General features: G+C 34.2%; 2 protein-coding genes across 6 annotated transcripts in view; one reads left to right on the forward strand and one right to left on the reverse strand.

Moving 5' to 3' along the window:
* Positions 1–23058, reverse strand: part of LOC124303779 (uncharacterized) — a 64849-nt gene extending 41791 nt beyond the window's left edge. For 2 of the 3 annotated variants that reach the window (XM_046761417.1, XM_046761418.1), the window contains exons 1-2: positions 22415–23054; positions 17884–17982 (exon numbers count right to left, since the gene is read on the reverse strand). In XM_046761417.1, the coding sequence (XP_046617373.1) occupies positions 17884–17894 (11 nt within the window). In that variant the 5' untranslated portion in view covers positions 17895–17982; positions 22415–23054. Of the gene's footprint in view, positions 1–17883; positions 17983–22414 lie in introns of all 3 variants that reach the window. The other variant, XM_046761416.1, reaches the window with a different exon arrangement.
* The window catches only part of LOC124303796 (uncharacterized), a 119510-nt gene that overhangs the window by 60725 nt on the left and 31663 nt on the right, over positions 1–27122 (forward strand). The gene's annotated exons all lie outside the window — the stretch shown is intronic.

Raw genomic sequence — 27122 nt, forward strand, 5'->3', positions numbered from 1 at the left:
ACGGACAGTGATATTTCGCCATGTTTATTATTACATTTATCTGTTTGTTTCTACCGCATTTTTGAAGTTATATATCGATAATATTAAATACCCAGTCGCGTTTTATTATCGCAGTGACTCAGGGGAGATCATTCACCGTTGTAATAGCGAAATATGAAAAAAAAAAAGAAAAAAAACAACATACGTAAAAGAACGGCGAAGAATAGCTTCGATGTTTAAAGACGGTATGTTTTTGCCGTTATACTCGGAAAAAAATTTGCAACTGTTACGTAACAAGACCAGTTTATTTGTGTTGCGGCGAGCCGAAGGTAAGCCTGAAGCGTGTTTTTCAGGTAACTGAGAATTTCGTTGTATCATTTTTAGTTGCGGAATTTTTGCTGAGGCAATAGATAAAAAAAAAAAATAATTAAAGTTTTAAACTAGGCGAATTTTACCGTACAATAATCAATATTCTCGTTATGGTTTAACGGTGTCATAAAATTTCTCTCACTTTTATCTGTTGCACGAAATGAAATTTTTTATTTGAATTAATAAACAAGAGATTGCATAAGACTGAAGAGAAAGAACCAACGACGAAGAATTGACCGAATATAATTTTCTTCGTCTATACAGCTCGTAACCTTATATCTAAAACAATACATTTTTTATTGGCCCGATGAGATCAGCGGCTTCTTATTACGTAATACAAATGTAATTCCAAGGTTCTAATCGGGTTTCGTATATATGGGGCATTCCAGGCAAAACGGCCCTAATTTGATACCCCTTTTTTTTTCTCGATCAACGCATTCTCAAAATTTAACTCAGTATAATATACGTATAAATGAATTATTTTTTTTTCCAAATTTATCATTACTTTTTCCAGTTCCTATTAATTTCGAGTTCTTTCTACAGTATGACGAATTGTAATTATATCAGAGCATAAAGTTCGCTAAACAATTGAAAACTTTTCCAGCAGCATTGTCTGAAATGGTGTCAGTTCAATTTCATATTTACTTTGTATTTTTGCCGATTAAAAATTATCGATATGCAAGTAACATGAAAGTTTGGAGCAATGTTGAGGATGTATTGAGTAAAATGCGAGCCGCGGATTTTCCTGCAATACCAGATTTTCTTTTTTAAATCCAAGAATAATTCAAACCTTTACGGCACAACGATATAATAATTTTATTAAAATTTTCAAAGGGTGTGCCGCAGGATGAGTGAAAGAAAGGCTCGTAACTCAGCCCGTTTAGAAAGTGAAAATTAAAATGTCGAGATGAATTGGAGGGAGGAAATATGGAAATAAAACGAAAAACCGCGGAGTGCAAAAAGATAGGAATATAAAAGAATTAAAAACATTCCGAGGGTGGCGGCTCGGCGATTGAATACGAGGGAAGAGAAACCGGAAGTTGAGAAGATACTCGTGTATACAACGCGTTTGTATAATTTTTTATACCTATGTTCGTTATATAACTTTGTTGTAATTTTTTTTTTTTTCCCACCTTTTTGTCCGTGCGTTTGTATATATTTTTATTATTTTTTACCTTTCTTCCCCGAGACTTACATTGAACGGAAGAAGAAGAAGAAGAAGAAGCGAAAGCAGCAGCAGCGAACCTTGGCAAATTGATTTTATGCAAATTTTTTTGAAGAAAGGGACATATTTATTCAGCCCTGGTGACATTTGCATTTGTATGTAACCTGCGAACGGGAAGACAGAAGACAGGCCAAAGACAAGCTCTCGACGAGTTTCTTCTTCCTTTATTCCTTCCGTCAGCCACCTACAACATTTTTTCCTCCGGACCTTACGTACCTATATGCGTATCGTCATCAATCGGCTGACGCAAAAGTTTCTCCTTCCATTTTCTTATTGAATAGAACTTGTGACATTCTGTTAACGCAACAGCAAAAATAAATGTTGAAAAGGAAATTGGCTGGTAAGAATGGTGGCGTTGATTATAATAATAATAAACAACGGAAATTTTTTTGCTTTTTAAAAAACGTGGAGGAAAAATCAAAAGTTTCAGTAGACTTTGGTTACTTTATCACCAAACTCGATTCACCTGATAGGGTTTTCCAACAGGTTGTCCTTCTCTCTCTCTCTCTCTCTCGCTCGCTGCAATCCTTTTGTTTCTCACAAGAGGTTATAAAACGCATCATATATTCTTCTTTCAAATACGTAAAAGAAGTGGATGTAAAAGAACGGTATTTTTACTATCTTGTGAAGTTTAACTTCGACGAAAACGAAGCGAAAATTGGGTTGAAACGGCACCTGATCAATTCGCCAACGACAAAATTGTCGCCGCTTGTGTCAAAATGCAAATTCTTAATCGTCCAATGCAGGAAATCTGGTAACTTGTTCAATTATCACAACGTTGATGCTGTCTCAATCAGTTAAAGATACCGCTTGGAAATAAAGTTTGACACCTTGGATTTTTCTTTTCCACTTCGCTTGACTAATTGTAAATAAATTTTCGGAAACTTTATGTATTTTACGTGTACGAGTTGGAAGATTCGGATGTTTTTGAAAATTTGGAAAACGGAGAAATTAAATGAAGATAAAAATACTAGAAAACAAAAAAAAAAAAAAAATGATCGGAATCGAAGGGGTTGAAATAAATGGACCGCTAATTTGACGTGTAATGCCCCATATATAATACATTCCCTCAGTTTAAATCAAGTTTCGCCCAGGAAAAAGTCGCCAATTAGCAGGCACCATATCGCGCCGCCGAATCCTCACCCGAAGTCCCTAAATTCCAACGTAAATAACGAAGTTCGGTTAGCATTTCGTCCTTCGCCCCATTTTCTTCCACCTTACAAAGGCTGGTTTGTCACGCTGATGACGTCACGTACAACCCGACCCCGCTGCTCTCGTTTTCTTAATCAGCCGAGACGTTCGTGAAAAAAAAAACGAAAGAAAAAAAAATATGTGCCGCCGTCTCGGGGTGGCGAATGGCGAACGATATGTCTTTACTTGATAGGGGGTTAGAAAAAAAAAGAGGAGATGTTAAGAAAGAGCTCTGAGCAACTCGAAGCGCTTCTTTTTCACCGTGAAAAGAATTCAAAGTGCCCGCGGATAAAGATTTTCAATAAAGATTGCGGTCGAGATCGAGTCAAAGAGATGAGGAAGAAACGTTATGCAATAAAAAGGAATACGTCATGTTGTTACACACGAGTCGGGGGAGAGAACAAATTTTGCAAATGTTTTTTTTTTCTTTTTTCTTCACTATAAATGACGTTTCGCTAGTTAGACAGATTGTTGAGCCGAATTAACACCTGACCGTTGACTTGTTTTTTTACATAACTTCAATGTTCGTTCCCTTATTCAATACAGTTGCTTTATTTTCTCAGTTTTTGTACCTCTCCGCATCGAGATATTAAAGAACGCTGACGCATAAAATGACAATGTTAAATGTTTGGAAGGTAGGGTAAGAATGAAAGTCGATGGGACATTTGATCAAAAGAATCAAGTACTTTTGGTATTGAAAACGACTAACACGAAAACAATCGTTGACGAATTTTGAGAGATTTATGATCTTAACGAACTTGTCCTCATTTTGTTCCGACATTAGTTTTCTACGGATCGAATTTGTCGGAAATCAAGATATTCGTCTATACACGGAGGGAACGAGATTCTTGAACCAACAAAACAGATTTTGTTGGAGTCCATTCACTTGAATCTAGTGTCCTTTGTTTGTTCCAAATACTGTGACTGCGATTCAACGATTTTGATTCATTTAGTTTGTCAAATTGATTTAGTCGAGAGCGAATTCCTTGATTCAACAAAAGCCTTTCTTGTCACGACCGAGTGAAGTATTAATTCAAGCGATAATTCGGCAAGGAAGTCGTGTATGGATAACGTGAGTTAAAGTTACCATCAGACGTGTTACAATCGAACAAAGCCTAATACCAAGTTTTGAGTCATCGAAATTGATATTGACTAAAAATAAATAAAAACTGTTGACACATATTGAATTTATACTCCAGCATAGAGAACAAGTTTTCGGGTTTTATGTAATTAAACAGCGGATAAATCCCACGATAAATTTGGAGTCAACAGAATTATAAAAAATACGTGCTTTGAATAATTCTAATGTTCAGTCAATGCGGATGATTTTTGTAACGACAAAAAGCGGATGATTTCCGATGTCAGTTGTTCGATAAATTCGAACAAATGTTGATCGTTGTAATTGTGTTCTCCGACCGATGACGAGATCCACCCACTAAAAATAATCACATTTCCAACAGTCTCACGCATAACCGATTTTTTTTTCACCGCTGATTAGTTAATAAATATAAACTTCGTACCTTGCGTCAAAGGACGTACGTATAGCTTTTGGACTTCGGACGGGGTAATACGTTATATAGATGTATCGTAGAGACGTGGCGAGATTAAGAATTTATCAGGTGTACAGTCTGGTCCGAAACAAATGTCCAAAGAAGTAGAACTAAAAAGAATTACGAAATGAAAGCCTGGACAAGTACGTGTGAAGTTAATCAAATTTAATTGGATGAAAATGATGTCCCCTTGATATGGGAAAACGAACAGTTTCAAGAAATTTTTTATACAGAGACGTAACGCTGTTCGGTACGTTTTTTTTTCATTTATGAGGAAAAAAAATAAATAAATAAATAAAGAACTGCATAGTAATATTCAATTTCAATGAATAGGTTTAATTTTGTTTGCAAATGGATTATTTTATGTACTTACAAATATTGTGTGAACTTGGATTCTTCTCAAGCTCTTTAACGGATTAAAAGAAAAAAAAAAAATTGTCGGTAACAACAAATCAATACTTCAAATAATATTCATTTTTATCAAAAATCTAAACGAAGCTTTTTATTTTTTATCAGAATTCAGTTACAAACGATATTACGAATGATTGATCGTTAAAATCGCACAGACTATGCGAATAATTTGCTTGATAATGTAACCCGTTTCGCACCTGTTATTAATTATTATACTAAACTATTTCGATAAAAATTCTGGTTTTCAAACTTGTTTCCAGCATATTCACAGAGAGACGAAAGTTTTCTCCGACAATACCGATCGCATAAATTAATTCGCGTACACGTGTGAAATCGAAACCTCTGTTTTCGTCATTTCTCCGTATTGTAGATTTTTCGTCCAGACTGTACACCTGATACGTCCTTAATCTTATCCCTAATTCGACGACGCGGCATCTCTGGAGCAATATAATACAACCGGTGCGTGTCGAGTGAATTGCACTCACGGCATGGCCGGTTATAGGGATCATGCTGGTCGAGTTATGCACGACCATTTGCTTCGTCGTCAACTGCATGCGTATGCGTGCGTGTGTGTGTGTGTGTGTGTGTGTGTCTGTGTACCGTACAGATATCGCAATTACCTAATTTATTACACTCCTGTTGAAGTTGAGGTCGTTGAAGCACCGTCGCCAAACTTTGTGTTTTATATTCTTGCCACAGATTTTATTCTTTATTTTATATTCTTCCGGGTAATCAAATTCGTTCCGCGAAGTCATCGGAGTCCAATTATAATGCCTCTGATACTTGTATACGTATTCCTGGTATTCGTAATTCGGATTTTTCACGATTTCGTTGAAATATAATCTGAAATACTGTTTGTTTTATTTTTTTTTTCTTTTTTTTTTTTTATACATATGTAGGTACTGATTATAGAGGAAAGCATCTCTTTCATCTTCGTTAGGCGAAATTATTTGCAGGTTTGTTACACTGAGAAAACATTTGTTATAGTAACTAGAAAATTTCAGTAAAGCAGGTATCGTTAAAAAAATTGTTTGAATATTGCTGGAATTACGAAAAACGAGGTACGAGTAAACATCCTTTTTTGGTTATTGCAACGCAAGATCAGTTTGTGAGGTTTACTCTACTTTTTTAAAAAATAAATTTTCGCAACAGTTGCAAGAAAATATAGCAGCAGTGATCGTAATGAGAAAGAATAGCAACGTATACCAGACTTTCCGGTAAAAGGTGGAAAACTAATTTTCATTTTGTACCTAGAAGTATATTTTTCGATTGTGGTAAAAAATGAAAATAGTTGAGGACCTAGCGGTAACCGGAACTAAAAATTTCCCTCAGTGTACCTGATTTATACTGGTTTAACAAAATTAAGTAAAAAAAATTCCTTCTCTATCTACAGCCTTTTGTGGCCGGTAATTTACCTCAGGATTATCAACTACAATCTCGAAATAACTGTGTAATTTTTGAAGGATAACGATTGGTTATTATTTTTACGCAAATGGAATAGCAAAGGTTTAGGGAGGAGGCGGTTAAACTCCGCGGACGAAAACCAGAATCCAATCGAATAAACTGAATAAAACTATGGTAAATATACATTAAATTTAAGGGGTCAGAGCTGAACGGTTAAAGTCGAAAAAAAATAAACTACGGTTCTTTAAAGAGAGATGAAGAAGTAGTTTATCAGCGATGCTGAAGAGTGAAATAAACGAGATCTTGGTCTGGTAGGAATCGTGAATCCCCGAGAACCGTGGAAAAAAATTGTGATGCATATTATAGAATCGGCAGAAATAAATTCTGTTTTACCGACGAACTCGGCAAACCGTATTTTAGACTTTTTTTTCTTGTCTGGAAATCTCACGAAACTTTGGAAAACGATAGGATTTTCTAATGGAAGTTTCGCAGTCATGATGGTTCGGAAAACTGATGAAGATACGAAAAAGATGTTCTGATTCAGCTGTAAAGTAGCGTACCTATCATAACCTCGAATCGAGTGTGAATTTACCTCAATTATATTTACAATGTTTTCATCGATTGTTAGAACTCTTCTCGATGATCTATATTCAACACGTTTTAACTCTAAAATATCTCTAATTAGCTTGTAACAAATTCACCGCCTGGTGAATTTTATTTTATTTTTTTTGTCATTTTAAAGCTACTCGGTCGATGCTCCGGCATCACTATAATGCCGACCGATCGTTAATCGTCGGTTATACAAACCACTGTAATATCGGCGGCAGTGAAAATGCGACATCTGGTAGCAAAAACACAAAGCATCACTCTAACCGAGCCATATTTAGTTTCAAAAGACGCGATTAATCGAGTTTCTCGCGGTAATTTCATTACAGGTAAATAAACAAAAGCCTCCCAGTTTGCGCAAACTTGTCTGTACTTTTCTGTACGCGTAATTGATCCGAAACCATCAGCTTTCGATGGCTAAGTTTTCGGCGCCATATTGCTTATTAAAATTAACCCCGCATGCTGTGCATTAATTCCCGATAAAACCTTTGACGAATTTCACGCAACGAGTCTGCAATTCGTCTTGTACATATAGTCGCAACCTCCGACTGTGCATTCCTAGGGATATCGGTTTACCTAGGTACGTCTATTTCACAGAGAGATAGCGGATGTCGTGTAAGGTGCATGCACACACATTCACATCGGGGTCAAATCGATATCTGATTTACCGACGTTTAATCACTCGGCTTTCAACCTCGACGGATTAGGTAAGCCGACGGATTTCGTGTTTTACAATGGATTCGCGATCGCAATTTTTTTTCCATTTTTATACGTATCTATACGCTGTCGAGACTGCAAAGCGGTTTTGTACTAGATTTTGACGAAATACGTTAATTTACTGAAATTTACATGATTATAAGCAGGGCCCGGATAAATGTAATACGTGCATGTAATACAGAATTAAAAAACTAAAATTTGGTAAAAATATGGAAAATAGAAACTACATTTTCTAGATCCAAACGTCACATTTTTTTATTTTTTTAGGAAATCAAATAAGGAATGGTAATTATTTAAACCAAAAATATGTATTTACATATTAATGCGGGCCGTGATTATAAGTTTACCTGTATCACCTTTACGATGAGAAAAGATTCGTTGCACGATTGCGCTGAATATTGTAATGAGAAACTGCCACAAATTAACACATTTTCTAAAAATCTTAGAATATCTACAGTTAATGAGTAAAAAACATCCAGGCATACAAGAAATAATTCATCGTCAGATTACAACAAACATTGTATAAATATTGTAATTTTTATTCATTCAATGAGCTATGTATACAATGCATATTAAACAGTACAGTTTAAATTAACCATTATCAAAGTAAATCGAAATTCGTTATCGAATCGAATAATTCCAGCGTGAAAATGTCGAAAGATTTATTTCATTAAAACTGAGATCCTATCCAATTCTAAATTATAACTTTCAATTCGCTAACGATTTACCCAACAACAAATTATACAAATGTGTAAATACAGAGAAAGAATAAGAAATTGTATTCATTATATAAATATCGTATTAAATTATAATCATTGAAGCATGCAAATGATGAATTTTCAAAATCTTCGATCTTGCAAAGTTGTTGCTCGGTGTTTATCTCTCTACGTGCTGAGAGAATCGTTTTCCCGCAAGCTTCAAGCAAGCGTAGCGTCTTGTTTTCCGAAGAAACTCGGCGCAGTCGTCGGTATCGCGAATAATAACGTCTGTTCTCCGGATCCCTTGAGACCTCGTCACTCGGATCATGCGATTACTCAGGGTTACACGTTGATTACATTGTCCCTTACGCGCGGAGATACGCTTGTAGAAAACGTGAATTACCTCAGTTGCACTTGTGCAGTCTCTTCTTCCCCGCCTTTACACATGCGCAATGTGCACACATATATATAAATATATACATATATATAATATGTATAAACGCGGGGTAATTTAAAATTTTTTTCTTTTTCTTTTTATCACGTATTTTCAACCATTTTGTCTGTCACACTTTTTTTTTTTTTTTTTCTTTTCCTCATGTTTTACGACTTTAGTTGATTACTTTTCGCTAGCCGTAAGTGCACGCGATGTTTTATGTATAACGGCTGCTTTGTTACCGAGAAGAAAATATACCGAGGCGATCGTGTCGTTGAAAACTTTTCTTATAAAATATATACCTTTAGTAAACCTGTAATATAATTACTATTGTCAGGTTAAGGTTTGTGTCAAGTATTATGGTTATGGTTAACTATGATCAAAGATTGTTCTCTGTGATAATATTTGATTTTAGAATATTATTTGAGCATAATTGTCGCCGCGACCTTTTTTTTACTTTATTAACCGTGATTTTCAAAATTCGCGTTAATTGAGGAATTTATTTATTGGACACCTTTTGTTTCTTTTTTTTTTTTTGCCATTTATATACAAAATTCGATTTGCTCATGATATCTGGAAAATTTTATTCGATACCGTACATATACAAAAACAATAATCACAAGTTTGAGAATTGATTATGTAACGTTGATGGGAACAATTTTTTTTTTTTTGTTTCGAGTTTCGAGCGAAATATAACGAGTATTCTTTGATAGATTGCAGAAATTCTCGGCGATTGGATTTTCCGTACAAAGGCGCAAGGAAGAAAAAAAAAAAAAAAATAAAAAAAAATAACGAACAACAGAGTGAGAATATAAATCAGTCTTCTCGACAAAGGTTTGCGTAAATATGCGTTTGAACGGAATAGAAATTCTAACAAATGCAAATCACTCTGCGTTCACACCTGCGCATGTAATTAATGAGTCATGATTACCAGAGAGGAAAATTTTACTTCAGTATGATCAATTCTAATGATTTTCAAACTTCTACGTACTTTCGCTCCAACGATACTTTTTTTAATTTTTAATCGGTATTTCTCAACGCATCGGATACAGAGCCAGGTCAAAAAAGTTCCTCAAACGAAATCGTTGTCTAAAAGTTGTTGCGATAGAGTGTGAAAAAAAGTTGAGACACTGAATTTTAACTGCGAACATCTAATTGTAACTAGACAACGTCAGAGAGAAATCTCATTATTTTACCAATTTTTCTACATTTCAAACTTTTGATTGGTCATATTTCTTTTTGTCGTCTAGTAATACTTTCTTTTTTAAATCCCTGTTATCGAGGCAAAATTTTTTTTTGCGAAAAAGAGAAAAACAAGATAACAACACGATTAGACGTTGTTAGAATTTTCATAACTCGAGTGGCACGTTAATAATTCGCAGGTAAATTCTCTAGCTTTAACTGCGTTCCGTGTAACTATACTGTAAACACAACCATATCGGGGACGAAGAATTTAGCTTCACCGTTAAATTGCATCTTTTTGCTCGCGTGACTCGGATGCGTCTAAAACTTACATGTAACATAAGTACGTGTAATAATTTACAACAACGTTGCGATAATTGTCAGCTCTTAATTATTATACTCGCTACGTTTCGCAGTCTCAGCTTTTTCTCATACCGTGCAGATTTATTGTCAAGTCACGTCGTCGACCCGACGAAATTTCGAATCCCTGCTTCTCGTGTAACAATAATAGTAATAATAATAACCGTTGATAGATTCGCTTTGAAACAAGACAATTTTCATTCCATACAATTACAAATATTTTAAATATTCTTCTAATCCAAATACGTTTACACCATGCAGACCAATTGGTGACAAAACTTGTTCCGTGAAGATAAAAGTTGTTGGAAAAACAAAAAAAAAAAAAAAATAGCCGCAAACTTCGCTCTGTAGCGTCAAAGGCGCCGAACCTCATTTTCTACCGCATATAATTATTATACGTCAGGAAAGCATGCTGGTATAATGTATAATATACAAGGTATGAGTGACGGAGAAATAACGCGAGGTTTTCATCGTCATAAACAGCGTTTCGATGTACCTCGTTTCAGGCTAGGATTGCATAAACGTTACTTGTCTATAATAATGACAAATATTAAAGTTGAATCGCTCATTGCAGTTTGCGAACTTTGTTTTTTTATATTTTGAGGTAATATTGGGATGGAAAGTAAAAGAAATATTGAGGAAATTTTGACATGGATGTTTTCGCATTTGAACAGTTAATGAAAATTTTTTTTTTTTTTTTTTAGCAATACGACGAAACTTATGAATTAACAAGGGACGGGGTCGGAGTTCGGAATTTGAAAAGTTCCGAAAGCGCCTAGTTACGAATTATTCAGTGGCGAAACTTGAAGTAAGGAAATCAAACTTTGAAGAAACAACAAAGGTCGGAAAGCCGATTGGCTCAAAGTTCCGGTAGATTAAAATTCGGAAAAATAAAGTTTCGACGGAGTGAAATTTCGATAATTAAAATATACTCATACAGCGTAATTTCTTTCTTTCAGCATTTTCTCATTTCGGAATTTTGACCCTCGAGTTTCGGACATCTCGAAAATTTGATGTTTCGTCGAAAAAAAAAAACATTTGGAATCCGGCGTTTTCCGAACTTTTCAAATTCGGAATCTCAACCACTTCCCATCAGCGATTTCACAAATATTGATAAAATTTTGGAAAAAAAAACAAACAAACAAATATTGACAGCGATATTTCAACGGCGTTTTTCCCAAATTATTGGTAGATATAGAATATGCGTTATATTTTACATCGTGTACCATAATTAGGCAGGTTGTAGGCGGTCTATTTTTCATGTCACTTTATATTCCGATCAGGCAACGTTCGTTATTTATAAAACCGAGCAGCGAACAACGCGACACCTTTGTCCTGCTAAATCGGGGTAATATTTTTCACCCTTCGCCACTTGATCCATGGGCAAAACGTTCGTTTCTCTCTTTTTCCTCCTAATTACGTTGTTACATGCAGGCATGACGTTGCGCAATATGCATCCCGGCAAAGTTCGCGATATTGAACGTCAGGAAAACGAAATTTATTGTAAGATGAAGAAGTAAAATATATACAATGGAGAGAAAAATTTACGCCGATTAAAAAATTATCTTGTCCTTGGGTTGAAATTTTCAAAAATTGCTAATTATAATTTTTTCTATCATTCCGGAGCCGAATGAAAGTTATGAATTGTTAAGCGTAAAAAGAAGTTTGAGGTAAAAATAAAAAAAGAAACAATCTGAATAATCGTCTCTACTGACGTTATTAATTAATTTTTTTTTTTTGTATTATCAATTAATCTGGTACCGGCCTGTTGATTCGTAACACATGTCATGGAAGGACTTTGAAAGAAATCCGGCGATGATGGAATTTCTATTCATTTTTTACACAAAAATAATGCCAATTTATCAGTGAAATTTTATAATTATGTCATACTGGTGAAATTCGTTCCTACGTTGAGACTTGAATTTCTGATTATTTCATACATCCGCAGATGAAAAACGCGAGAGATAAGAAGAACGTTTCTTTGATGTGCGCAAAAAAATATACGGATTGAAAAAGATAGTGAAATTAGCTGATTTGATTTGGAGAAGCTAGAACTGAGTAGAGAAATACAAATAAATTCATATAAAAAAAAAAAAAATTGATAACCGAAGGTGTAGAAAATATGTAATCGAAAAGATTCATACTCTGCATCATGTGTAATGCTAAAAGATAGAAAAAAAAATACCATTCGGATCGAAAATAATTAATATAGTCGACAAATTTATTACGGTACGTACACTGAGAGAAATTTTTAGTTTCGGTTACCGCTCGGTCCTTAAATATTTTCATTTTTTACCACAGTCGAAAAATATAGTTCTAGGTAGAAAATGAAAATTAGTTTTCTAGCCGTTGCCGGAAAGTCTGGTATCCGTTGCTATTCTTTCTCATTACGATCGCTGTTGCTATATTTTCTTGCAACTGTTGTGAAAATTTAACGCTCGTGCAACGATAAATTGACGTTAAAGCCTTGTTTAACTAAAAAAGTTTTTCGTAATTCCAACAATATTCAAACAGTTTTTTCAACGATATCTGTTTTACTCAATTTTTCTACTCACTGTAACGAATGAAATTTTTTTCAGTGTAGAAAATGTTTCTAACAATGATTTCGCGGTGTGTTTGAAAAGAAAAAAAAAAAAAAAAAAAAAAAAAAAAGAAAACAAATTCGTATCGGCAGATTGGAAATCAGAACAAAATTAAAATCAAATCTACACCTCGTCGTTTAGAATTTAACAGTTAAACCTACTTAATTAAAACCTTTGATCGTGTCGGTAGGTGATTACGTAATCTTTCAACAACCCAGATCTACGGCCGACATAAAACGTCTTTCGAAGGATACAGTGAGAAGAAATAAGTGAAAGAAAAATCGGTGAAAAAACACGAGAAAACAAATAGAATCTATACATATATATCGACACGTATATACGCGTGTGTGCAAATGCGCATGTACTAAAATAGAATGGCGGTAGTGAGAAACGGCCAGGGGCGTAACTATGCTGGGTCAACCGGGGCACCGAGACAGAGGGTAAAAAATGACGTCGTAATATTTTATTCGGATTTGTAATCGCGATGCTTCGCTCTTTTGTATTCGAACTGTTTTCAGACGCATTCCGCAAGGTTTGATTATTAATTACAGTTCGTTGATTTGCCACCAGATGCCGCCAAATTGCGCTTCTGATATTTTCCATTTCAAATGTTTGTTGCAATTTAATATCGTAACTGTATTAATACAGTTACATCGACTGCTTGGTCAAATATGTAAAATATCTTCTTTGGATAAATTGTGATTTTAGTTTACAGTGTGTAGAATCCGTAAATCTAACGTGTTACTGTTTTATTGGGGAAAAAAAAAAAAAAATTATGGAGCGATGAAGGGTAGGCTACAGACAAATATTTTTCATTATTCAACCCGGGGGGCCCAATTTTTGCGTCCTTGCCTCGGGGCCCTTAAATCCCTAGTCACGCTCCTGGAAGCGGTTCGGCTGTAACCTAATTTTATCTTAAATGTATACTTGCGATATGGCACGTGGTGTGTATTCTACTTTAGGAAGGTCGCTCTTGACGGTTTTCCTTTTTTTTTTTTTTTTTTTTCATCTTCTCTCTACGAAGATTGAAACTGAAGAAAAGAGGGAAAGGCGATGCAGGATAAAAATATATCGAAATAATGAAAATAGTGAACAAGTGTAATCGATTACGTTCATTGTGTTACCTCATTCTAGCCGCTCTCCGATTATTCTCAATTTTTGCCCGGTATGCGAATTCCGGCGATAACGTTAATTGATCGTTAATCTAAGGCTATTTTTAAACCGAGGACGATGACTCTCGATGAAATTCAAGTCAGATTTGTATGATCGACGCCTGCGAATCTACGCAGTCAGGATCGAAAACCCCAAAAGATGGTTTACTTTTTTTTGGGTACTTGATCGTTTTTAGATCCGAATATGATAAACAAATATTTCAAAACTTTACTTAGACACGAGATTTGTTTGAATCTAAAAACAAGCATCGCTAGAATCGTACTGGTAAATTATTTTAGAACGAATATCGTTACGGTAATGTTTAAACAGTGTTGAAATTACAATAAAATGCGATTCAAGGCAATCATTTAAATACTTGGTACGATCGTGTATAGTAAATTCTCTTGCTGTCGAAACAATAATCCGTTTTTTTTTTTTTTTTTTTTTTTTCTTCAACGTTACTTTTGCAATCTTTTTTCCCAAATAACATCGGAAATTATGACAACATCGATCGTACGATTGAAAGAACGTCGAGAGCGTGTGACTAGATTTTTCAGTAACGTCAAATAATGAAAATATTTCAAAAGTGTACGTCAAAAATAACGAAAAAAAAGGAAGAAAGAAATAAATAAATAAATAATAAATAACGAGAATTTTCAATCTTTGACTGATTATTTTGACCCAACGTTTCTCATTGGAATTCCGACGATAAATTCACGCAACTTCGTGTCTCATCAGCCTCGGGCAAAACAGCCAGGTGTTGAAAGTAAGGGAGGAACTCCGAGGGAATTACAAACCGGCAATCGTTAGTCTCTCCGTGGTTCCAAGTCTCGTAGCAATTCGCAGCGACCTTGACCAGTAATCAGTGACATCGCATTCGACAGACACTCGATGAATTATTCATAGAGCGGATTGTCAATGACATCGATTTACAAGATAGACGCACTCATTGGCCGGGTATCGTCTATAGGTAATAGTCGGTGCGAAAAACGATGTCGCAGACGTTGAGCAACTCGTTTCTACTACCATTGGAAATATTTTCGTGGTTAGTTTTCACTAGGAATTAAAAAAAAATACAATCTGTGATTAAATTTTTTCGATTTAATTACAGATTTCTTAATCATGTCGATTATAATAATGTATCGTTTTTTTCTTACGACCTCATTTTGAACGAATGAATCATATTATCGATCATCACTCGACTGTTCTTTTAACCATTCGTCAGATCGAGAGTAACTGTTATATCTACGGATTTACCGTGCAGAATCAATGTAAATTGTTTACTTTATTCAATTACCGCGTATTGATTCGGTCTCATAACGTGAAATTGTTATAATTATTCGATTTTTATACATGTATATTAGGGTGAGCCAGAGAAACTAATCTAACGAATCTATGGTCTTAAAAGGACTGAGAAAAAAGAAGAAGTTTTTTCATTTAGTACGGATATTTTCAATCGTAGATCCCTAAAACTGCATATTTTTGCTCTTCTTCGACTTTCACGGACCCTAAGTATGCGAATCTTCAAGTTTAGAAAATCAGATCGAGGGTCTTTTCTTAGAGAATTTAATGCCCTGTAAGAATATGCCTTGAAATTTTTTTAATCTCAAACGGTTCAAAAGTTATAGCATTTATAATGAAAAAAAAATTTATTTTGCGTGTTATTGAAATAGGAAATTTCAAATGGCCAGCGACACCTTTTGAAATTGAGCTAAAAAATTTTCCAAACGGGAGAACTTTTTTTTTCAATAAATAGGTCCTTTCAAGACCATAGATTCTATAGGTTAGTTTTTTTTTTTTGTCTCACCCTAATATATATATATATATTTCAATCGAAATAATTACCTAAACAAATGCACGATGGTTTCATATAATTAATTATTACCAAGAACGGCATAAATTCTTCACCAGGGGCCCTGATTTCATGTATTCGGTGAACTTGTAGGCGAAACTAAAATCGTGCTTCATAAGTTCCTCGTATAATATATATATGTATGTGTGTACATATCACCTACGCCTACATAGAGAGAAAATACGCGATGAAAGGAAAGGTGGCGATGGGGTTTCGTCGAGATAGTGAAAAAAGTTCGTTCAGCCCTGCATCATTTCCTGGTCTATTCACCGATATATTTTGACTCGACGCACACTCGGACAGCCATCATCTACAGCCTTATATGAGTTTCTCATCCGCCGCGGTGTCGCTTCTGAAGGGAAGGAAAGGGTTGACTAGACGATGGCTGAGAGTTGGGAAGATGATATTATCGAGGGATGTTCTCCCATTCCTGGAATCACTCGGCGAGCCGCTCAATCTGGACTAACGCTGAACGATTGATCGATTAATCTTGGAGCTCGGCCGGTAAATTGCTTTTACCGGTAATCGGTCAGTCGGAAAAAAAAAAAAAACAAAAAACGGCTGATTATTCGATCGGGTTATAGGAAAAAACGAATGGCAATCAGAAGTACCGATTAACAATAAGTGGAAAAACGATGAATGGACGAATCGAGCGATTGAAGAACGATTAATCGTAGATTGTATAATATACGGGGCATTCCACGTGGTATAGATCGAGATCGGATGTTTAGATATTAGATTTGCCAGAGAAAAACGCACTCCCATTTGTCAGTGAAAATTTATTTAACAACCCCTCTCTGATTCTAAGATATGATTTAATTTGTTATTTCCGAGTTATGGATTTTCTGTAAAATTTTGTATAAATATTTGAGTCCTTGTCGAAAATGGAGTTTTCATTTCGTATGGGAAATGAAAAAAACTAACGGAACGATTTTTGGTGTCATTGAACGGTCGGAATACCAAAGAGCGGTAAAATAAAATGCAATTTCGTTTATCCCTTCAGCGATGAAAATTATTCGAACGTTTTAAAAAACGTTAAAAAATTCTTCTTCAACTCACCCGTATTTGTTACATCGTTTGAAAAAAGAAAAAAAAAAAATAATGCATATAAAAGTTATTGCGAGGGACAATAAGCGTGTTTTCAAGTTTATTGTTAACACCGTGATTGTACGAGAAAAATATAATACCGATTTGCTTATAATACGCTGTGTTTTCTCAGCTTCGTTTTATGCGCAAAAAATTTAAAAATAACGAAGTAAGTTGAATGAAAAAAAAGAAAATCGAAATAATAAGCCGGCCCCATGCCGTGCGTATAACTTGTTTGTTTTTTCCTCTTTCTCGTTTTCCGTCGACATTTGTCACAAATATATTCGAACACGTCGAGAATCGTTGTATTTTCATTATCCAGAGGTTTTAACGGCGAGGCGTTTGTAAACTTTGCATGTATGTTCAGGTGCGGGTTTTAAACGAGATGGGAAAAAAAGAATGTGCAATAAGACGAAATAGAAAGAGAAAAATAAAACAAAGAGATCGGCTTACGACAACGCGTGACGTCACTCATCCATTATTCCATTACGTCATATTAAATGAACCGACTCTGATGGAATATTTAGTTGATTATTATAACCCTGATGATTATTTTGTCGAAGAAAGAACTGAGATTATAGTCTTAATGCGATACAATCCGCTTCCGTATGACAAATTTATACGACATTTTGTTCTCTTTTTAATAGTTATAAAAAAATCGCACACCGTGAGTAATTCAATTCTTTTTCACCGACGGTTATAGGCGAAGAAAATTGCAGTGTAAGCGACAGAAATAAACTTAAATATTGTCGCAATCTTAAGAAAAGAGGATGCAACTAAATTAGTCATCGTCATCACGATCATAATAATTGTCAAGATTACATTTTCTCGTTATTGCGATAAATATATATTTCTCAGTAATAGCAAGATAACGACGTGTAACGCATAGTCAAAAACTGTACAGTGAACAGTTACATTTTTTATTTATCGTTGTACGCATCACTTGAATTTAATTACCTGAAAATAGTAATGTTTATTTTTTTTTTTTCTTTTCATCGGTCGATTTTACACGCCGAAGGCTAATTGATATTCATTCGTCATTCAACGTCAGCAAATATCATAAAAATGATGAAAATTTCATCTCACCCTGTTGTCATCGTTCTTCACACTCGTCCGCGGATCCGGTAAATCACGAGCAGCTCATTCGTCCGCGATGTGATCGAGCCGATTTGATCTATAATGGACCTGTGATGAGAAAAAAGAAAAATTCATCTAAAATTGAAATGCTTTTTCCAGTCGTTAACATCGTCCGAACGATCCTACTTTTTTCTTTCTTCTTTTTTTCCTCTTTACTTCGCATAAGATTTAATTTTTGGACAGTAAGAGGGATATGTATATATAATATATCTGTTTCGTTTTTTGGAAAAATTAATTTTTTTGCGTCGTTATAGCATGGTGATTATGTTTTCAATGCATAAAAATTGTTAAATCGGTTGTCTTCGATTTGATTTTGTTGTGGAATTTTTTTACAATTTTCGTTGCACAAAATTTTATTATTTCTTCCGACCCACGATGCAAGAATTAATAAATTAGGGACGTTGTAGATGAAAAGATATTATATATACATGTATCCATTGAACGTGATAATTTGTACGAAATATCCGTCTTCTTTTTTCTCTTCGAAGAATTTCTTTTGCCTTCTTTTTCTCCACGTAACTGTAATTAAAATTTTAAAACTAACTAAAAAAAAAAAAAAAAAACCAATTACTTCCATGTTCCGAATATGGCCTTGAATATTACTTAATTACTTATCAACTAGCTCAGACCTTTTCACTGGAATTTGATTGAATTTTTGAAAAACCTTACATGCCTTGCCTAAATTACACATGCTTACATAAAATTGCGCATCGGCGCAAGCAAGTTTTTGGACCGCGCCTACGCGAAGAACGAGTCTCTTAACGTATACACACATTCCATCCGTCTATAAATAAAAAAACCCGCAGTCCTATACGTGCAGACTGCGCATTTTTCGGATGATTGAAAACTGTAGACGGATATGCAGGAGCCACATTTCCTCCGTATATCTAAACAGCCATGGAAGGTAGCATTATGTATATATATGTATTTGTTTGAACGGACCAATCTATTCCATGCTTATTCTGTGTTTTCCTTCTCGTAATTTTTCACCCGGACGAAAATTCTACCGTCGGATCTGTAAATATACTTTAGTATATTTCGACAGAAATTTTTCACCGCGATTTTTTTTGCCAAGGATTGATACTATTTATTGATTTCATTACGAGAAAATTCTACCGTCGGATCTGTAAATATACTTTAGTATATTTCGACAGAAATTTTTTACCGCGATTTTTTTTTGCCAAGGATTGATACTGTTTATTGATTTTATTACGAGACAGTCGTACGTCGGTTATTCGTCAAATTATTACCTTCTTGAGCTGGGAAGATTTCTTTAAACGTAAAATTAATTGATATATTCGAATTCTAAGCAAAAGCATGGATATTGATGAATTCGGTTCAAAATCTGGTAGATTCGTTCGATTTTATTCTAAGGTGAATCATTTTATTCGGAAAAACATTTTCTACGAATTTCAGAGGCAAGTCAAGTTCAAGTCAAGTCAGAAGATTAGCTCATTTTACTCGGAAAACTATTTTTCGCGAATTCGTTTCAAAGTCGAGTCGAGGTCAAGTCAAGTTCGAAGATTAGCTCATTTTACTCGGAAAACTATTTTTTGCGAATTCGTTTCAAAGTCGAGTCGAGTTCAAGTCAAGTTCGAAGATTAGCTCATTTTACTCGGAAAACTATTTTTCGCGAATTCGTTTCAAAGTCGAGTCGAGTTCAAGTCAAGTTAGCAGATTAGCTCACTTTACTCGGAAAACTATTTTTCGCGAATTCGTTTCAAAGTCGAGTCGAGTTCAAGTCAAGTCAGAAGATTAGCTCACTTTACTCGGAAAACTATTTTTCGCGAATTCGTTTCAAAGTCGAGTCGAGTTCAAGTCAAGTTCGAAGATTAGCTCATTTTATTCGGAAAACTATTTTCTGACATCCTAGAAAATAGTTTTCTGAATAAAATGAACCATTGTCGATTGAAATCGAACAAATAAACTAGATTTTCAACAATTTTAAAGCAATATGATGTAAAAAAAATATCGTTATTGAAACTCTTCTTTACGATATCAATATTTTTGTTTTTCAATTCTATTCAAAATACACCGTATAATCGAATTGACATTCAAATATTAATATTCGTGTCACCAACCTTTTCGAAGCAATAACAAAATCGAGTGAAAAATTTTTATCTTCTAACATTTCTATTTCAACTATCGTAGCTTTTGAAATATTATTCGGTGACAAGTATACCCTCATGAAATAAATTTCAGAGGTAATTTTTTGCACCGTCTAATTGTTACGCGCCATGTGTAAGTGTTACATGTATAAATATACTTAAACGTTGCAAAAACAACAGTAAAAAAAGGCTAAGGACGAACTCCAGAGGTAAATGAATGTAATCTGAAAGTTCGATTAGATACGACCTTGAAAATATTCACCGTAATTTACCGGTACATTCACCTGTCAGATATCGTAAAAATTGGCTGCTAATCTGGTTTTTGACGTTTCTATCGTTAACGATTTTTAATCATTCATTCGTTTATTTCCTTTCAACGCGCGGAGCGATTCGAATTCAATTTACTGAAATAACAAAATTTTTATACTCATTTACTCTGAAAAGTAACGAAATAAAATGAAAATAATTCAAAAACACGCGTACTTGCAAATATATATATAAATATATATATAAAAAAAATATATATATATATATGTAGTAAAAATGTGGAAAATTTTCTAACGAAAAACTAAGGACAAGAAAGAATAATAATAAATAGATGAAAAAATACGATTCGCTCGAAATGAATAAATAACAAAAACTGCTTTTCTCTCTCTTTGTCATTGCATATTTTACATATACGTATAAAAAATAAGATAACGATTGTTTCGAGCTGTATTGATATTAAAACTGCTTTACGGCAAAGAATTCCTCGCGCGTGAAATTTCCATGCGATAATGTACGATATCATATATCTTGGACGTCTGTTTATTGTTGTACGGAAGTTTATACAATATCTCGCTCAGGTTTCTTTTATTGCAAACAAAAATGTTTATAACGCTCGATGCGTAAACATTGTACACATGTATAAAATTTCATACTTTTTTTTATCGTAATGTATCGCTTGAGAGGATATAATTAATAATTATCATAATAAAATATCCACAAATTTTGTCTAAAGATAATTTTTGGCGACCAAATTTGGCCTCACATGATTGTAACACGCATCATTAAAAATTGGAAACAATTTATTAGTTATCTACATCGCAGCTGCAACCTGCATTTATCTTGAACAAATTTAATAGATCACAACGTTAGAAACACTTTTAATCGTAAGCCTGGTCATAATTAACATTGGTTTGTTTAACGATAACAATGATTCAGTAATGCTTTTGAGGAAAAAACGTGACAATCTGTTGACGTCATTATTGAATCACGAATAATTCTCCGACTTCTTATCTGTTGCGTAAATTTATATGAAAAACAAAACCAGGTCGGTTACACCTTTGACAAATCAATGTACTCATTTTCTTTTCCCTGTCAGCGGATGTAATTTGATGTAGTAAAGCAATCAATAATTATATACAATTCTTTTCAAATCTGAGCGTAATCTCGATTTCCGATAATTGAAAAAAAAATTTTTTTCACCACTTTGAGTGCACGTAAATAAGAATAAGGCATTATTCGTCGCTCATAGTTGTACGTATTTAATTTTCGTCATTTTCATTCGTCTTATCAAGAACTAAAATGTACTTACAAGTCCTTTTTACTAATTATATCAACCGTTTAAGTGAAATGAAAAGGACCGAGCGGTAATCGGAATCAAAAATTTCTCTCGGTGTATTACGTTTTTTCATCGCTTATGATTCTTGATCACGACACCCTGAAGAAAACGCGATAAATAATTCCCGAAGAGTATACTCGGTGTCGAATTTGAAACCTTCTTATTTATTCAACACCGCGATAACTAATCAAGTGTCAACTGATCCTCGTGGAATTTAAATTGTTTATAGGGGTCTTCGATATTGTTTGATTTGTACAATCCTACGGGAAAAGAAGCGTCCCGTATAATCACATCGATTAGATAAAACCGAGGATAATACGATACGGGATAAAGTTGTTCATCAACGTGGTATAAACATTTGTTTCGGACGTTGAAGAAAATTTCGATTGTTTCATTTGCATACAGTTGTGTGAATTTAAACGTTGACGTGGTATTTCGAAGAAATTTTTCAAACAAAGTAACAAGTAATTTGATTTAATTACGTATGTAAATAATGTGAACAAATTTGATTTGTTTGATTCAAGCGAAATTTAACCGATTTTAATATTAAAATAAAAAAAATATTGATCATTTGTTAACAACGAAATTACGAAGTAATCCGATGAAATAAATATTTCACCACAATTTCTGTCAGGTTATCCGAATATTTTCTATCGTATAAAACAAATCTCATGTAAAATAAATTGTGGAATCTAAGTAAACGATTTTAAATTCTTAATCAAATTTCGCTAATTAAAATTAACTTCGACTTTCAACTATACACACGTACCACGTGGTTTATCAGACACAGGATCCTCCGTTGATTTTTCGTTACAATACAGCATATAACCAAAAGAATATAATCGTGAACCACAAAGTTGAATCACCACTTGAATCACTTTTTTTTTCTTTTTTTTTTTTTAAGAAGTCTGCACTTTTGACGCTATTAATTAAGATATATATATATATATATATATATATAAAAAATATACAAGTCGTTATTTTTCACTGCAGATTAATTATACCGTCAAACCTGCAACACTGAGAACTTCTTTTTCCTTTAAGAAGCGTCGAAACGTTTTTTCTTTACTTATCTTATCTGTGTTATTTTTTTAAAAGCACGAGCGACGCTATAAATAAAACTAATCACTGTCTCTTCGTCAAACCCACGCGAACTAACGGAAAGAGAGAAAAAAAAAAAAAAAAAGAAACCAAACGACGAACAGGTCGTCTGTTCGAGTACGATCACCGTTAAAAATTTGACGATTAAGAGCCTTTTCCTTTTTTTTTTCTTTTTTTTTTCTTTTTTAAAAAAAAAAAAGAAACGAAGCAAGTATCGCGATTGATATCGCGATTAGGCGAATTAATCGACCGATCAAAATTTACGACCGAGTAACCGAGTGACCAATTCAATAGCCGGCCTACAGAGCCCCAACTGCGTTAGCCGCGAATATCGTCGAGAGATATACCTACTTAAACTAAAAGCCCCCCCCCCCCCCCCTCTCCTATCTCCCAGCCTCACATGTCTAATGCACATTGCACGCGTCTAATATTCGTCTGTACAATTTAATCTTCGTGTCGTGCAGATTTGAAATAATAATAGTAATAGTAACAACAACAACAACAACAGCAATAATAATAATAATAATAATAATAATTATAATAATAATCGTTCGCGTGTTACGTAAAAATCGGAGAGTAAAATACATCTTACGCACTGAGAGAAAATTTCATTTGTTACAGTAACTAGAAAAATTGAGTAAAAAAGGTATCGTTGAGAAAACTGTTTGAATATCGTTGGAATTACGAAAAACGAGGTACGCGTAACAATTTTGCGCTATCGTCGATCCTTTTGCGGTTATTGCAACGCAAAATCAGTTTCTGAGGTTTACTCTACTTTTATAGTCAAACAAGGCTTTAACGTCAATTTATCGTTGCACGAGCGTTAAATTTTCGCAACAGTTGCAAGGAAATATAGCAACAGCGATCGTAATGAGAAAGAATAGTAACGGATACCAGACTTTCCGGTAACAGCTAGAAAACTAATTTTCATTTTCTACCTAGAACCATATTTTTTTATTGTGGTAAAAAATTAAAATAGGCAAGGACCGAGCGGTAACCGGAACTAAAAATTTCTCTCAGTTTGGCGAAAAATCGAAGACTGGAAGCTAAATTGATGATTTTTTATTTTATTTTTTTTCTCTACTTTTCTAGTTTTCATATGTATTTGCGGTTTTGTTCGCGTGGGATTTTTGATAAAGCGTCTCAGCTGTATTAATAATTCTTATTATTTTTATTATTATTTCGATTTGGAGCGGTTCAACACAGATATAGTCAACGAATAGGAATGTCGAACCGGTCGTTGGAAAAATTAACTTGTTGATAAAAGTTTTTATAAACAAAATCAGAGACTTCGTGAAAGGAAATAAATTCGAAGCGATTTGATATGAAAAGTCGATGTATTTATTAACGTCACTCGAAAAGATTGTACACGATGAATTTTCGGCGTTTATTTTCCGTACGTCAGTGATGTTAGAGAAAAGTTTGTTCCGAGATCGGAAATTAATCCGTACTTCCATAACTTTTGGACAAAATATCCGCCAGTTTCGTATTTCAAGTCGAGCGGAGTTTTTACGATGTTTATGTAATAAATTCTTCGCTCCGTAAACTAACGCGCAGGTTTCTGTGTCTTGCGTGAAAATTCACAAAAAAGAAAAACAAAGAAAAAAAAAGCAGACGCATTAGTATAATCTACGGATTAGGAATCACTTTAGATTTCGTAAATAGAAACGACGTCACATATCAGTCGTATTTGTATATTGTATACACATATATGATGCTTAAACTGTATATGGGATATATTCGTGACAGTGATAATTATGACGCAAGATATTATTAATCTGCAACTATGGAATGTGGAACGATCAGCTTCGTTGAAGATCGATTACGATCCATATCTTTCCGGTGATAAATTACATTACGTACTCGAAGATGCAAAGTTTCAAGTACTTGTCGATGATGTTTGTTGATAAGATTGAAGTAGAAAAATTTGCTTTTTTTTTGCTTTTATTTCTTTCTCCTCTATATTTTGACGTACGAAATATATTCGATATTTTGAACTTTGTTTTCAATGTCGCGTCGATGTTTTCAATTTTAAATAACTGTCGGTATCTGTGATGATTATTTTTCTATTTCCTTCATCTCGATTGGCGCGACAATATTTTTCATTTTTTTTTTTTTTCGGCCATATTTGTCGTATTTTTGTTTATTTCTTTTAGCTAAAACTAATATAATAATAAAAAAATAAAGTGAATGTTTTACCCTGAATGAATAAATAATCTAACCAAAATCGTAACAAATTCGATATGTTTTTTTTTTTATTTTATTTCTTTTTTAAAATAAGTTAAACAAACGAGGAATCTATTATAACGTAAAATTTATTTTAAAATTGGACAGTTGAAATTCTTCAAGGAAATGAGAAAATTTTTTGTAGAAACAACGTTGCGATCTCCGAAGAGTTTTTCGATTATACGTATTATTTGATAAAAAAAATATCATCCGTAGATAAATCGTGCGGTTATATCGAACGTGAAATAACAGATGCCAGCAACTTTTTTGAGCAACATATTTGCCGTACGGTTTATATTTCTTGGGCATCGTGTTATCATAATTTTTATCCATATAGTAGACAAAATAACGAATTGTGTGATCGTTAACCTCGTTAATGATGATTGCGAAACCGAATGAAAAACACGTTACAAGCGTGTTGCAAGTGTCAACGAATACATAAAATTTAATGTGAACACTGAATTTATCATTATAATTTTACACGTATTGCCCTTCGTTTTTACCATTTCATCACAGTTCCGATTACAGCTCGTGTGCGTATCGTGTAGATGAAAAATCTTGGTCCAATTATATTATTATTAAGAGCAGAGATAAGGCGAACGTGTAAAAAATGATAAAGCAAAGATACGGCGATGCAAAAAGGAGCGAGAAAAAAAAAAAAATACCTGTAATAAAATATTTCCTTGTATACCGACAAAAAGTTATCTGCATACATGCTGTGAATGAAATTGATAGAAATTGAAAAGTCAAAAGATTATGACGAATATTTAATCGGTGTTCATGTTTTTTGTTTCTTTTTGATCATTATAATTATCTTCGTAAAATGAAATTTTGAAATCAAAGCTGGTACTTACAGTGATTTTCAAACTTGAATAATTGAATTCTTGTAATTATAAAAGATGCGCTGGCTTTTGAAGAATTCAAGTATATACTTTAAATTCAAGCGACGGGACGAATTATTCGTTACCCTTCGATTCTCGGGTTAAAGGTCGCGGAATCCTACCTTCACCTATTTCGCTCATACGCCGTTTCTCAATTACGACGCATACGTGTGGCAGGTAACGTCGTGATTGATTTGAGAGCTTGCATCGTAATAGCTCTGAACGACGATCATAGACGTCTAGTAATTCCACTAGAGGCGTAACGTAAATCATGCAACATTATGCGGCGCCTTCATGGTTCTATTGTTCGCCTCTCCTCGTCTGGGACTAGAGACGATATGGGATGGTTCTACAACAGATCTGCCTAGACGAAAAGAATTGTTCGTTCCAATGACGAGCCGATAAAATCACTCGCGCAAGGCGACCCTTTTACATTATAAACAATATCGCATTCCTAACCCAGTTATTCAATTCCTTTTTATCAAATGTACCGACCTTTCAGAGCTCGTATGGTTGTCTCGTATGTATTATCGTGACGTTCTTTGCCATGATTGAGGGAACGGTTTAATTGATCCGTAAAATTAAAGTCAATCTTGGTGCACTGAGAAGTATTTCATTTGTTATGGTGACTAGAATAAATTCAGTAAAACAGGTATCGTTGAAAAAACTGTTTGAATATTGTTGGAATTACGAAAAACTTTTATAGTTAAACAAGGCTTTAACGTCAATTTATCGTTGCACGAGCGTTAAATTTTCGCAACAGTTACGAGAAAATATAGCAACAGTGATCGTAATGGGAAAGAATAGTAACGGATACTAGACTTTCCGGTAACGGCTAGAAAACTAATTTTCATTTTCTACCTAGAACCATATTTTTTTATTGTGGTAAAAAATTAAAATAGGCAAGGACCGAGCGGTAACCGGAACTAAAAATTTCTCTCAGTTTGGCGAAAAATTGAAGACTGAAAGCTAAATTACAGCAACAGCATCGCTCCTTGATATCTTGACCTATTCGCACCTTGGTGCGATGCTTGCCAACTCAGAGGCATGGTTTCAAGTCTTATCTAATCTAACCGGCCAAAAATAGGCCGCAGATATTTCGTTATGATGACCTTGCTCTCGGTAGTTTAAAAATTGAAAGGCATAATCAAAGGGACGTAGTGAGAAGTTGTGAGTGTATTTTGAAAAACCCGCCGTAACGTCAAGGATGGTTTTTGACTATTTTTATGATCGTTTGAAAACTTGTCGGTGGTGACTAGAGTCGAACGG

Source organism: Neodiprion virginianus, chromosome 4, assembly GCF_021901495.1.
Source record: "Neodiprion virginianus isolate iyNeoVirg1 chromosome 4, iyNeoVirg1.1, whole genome shotgun sequence".
In the NCBI taxonomy this organism is placed as follows: Eukaryota; Metazoa; Arthropoda; class Insecta; order Hymenoptera; family Diprionidae; genus Neodiprion; species Neodiprion virginianus.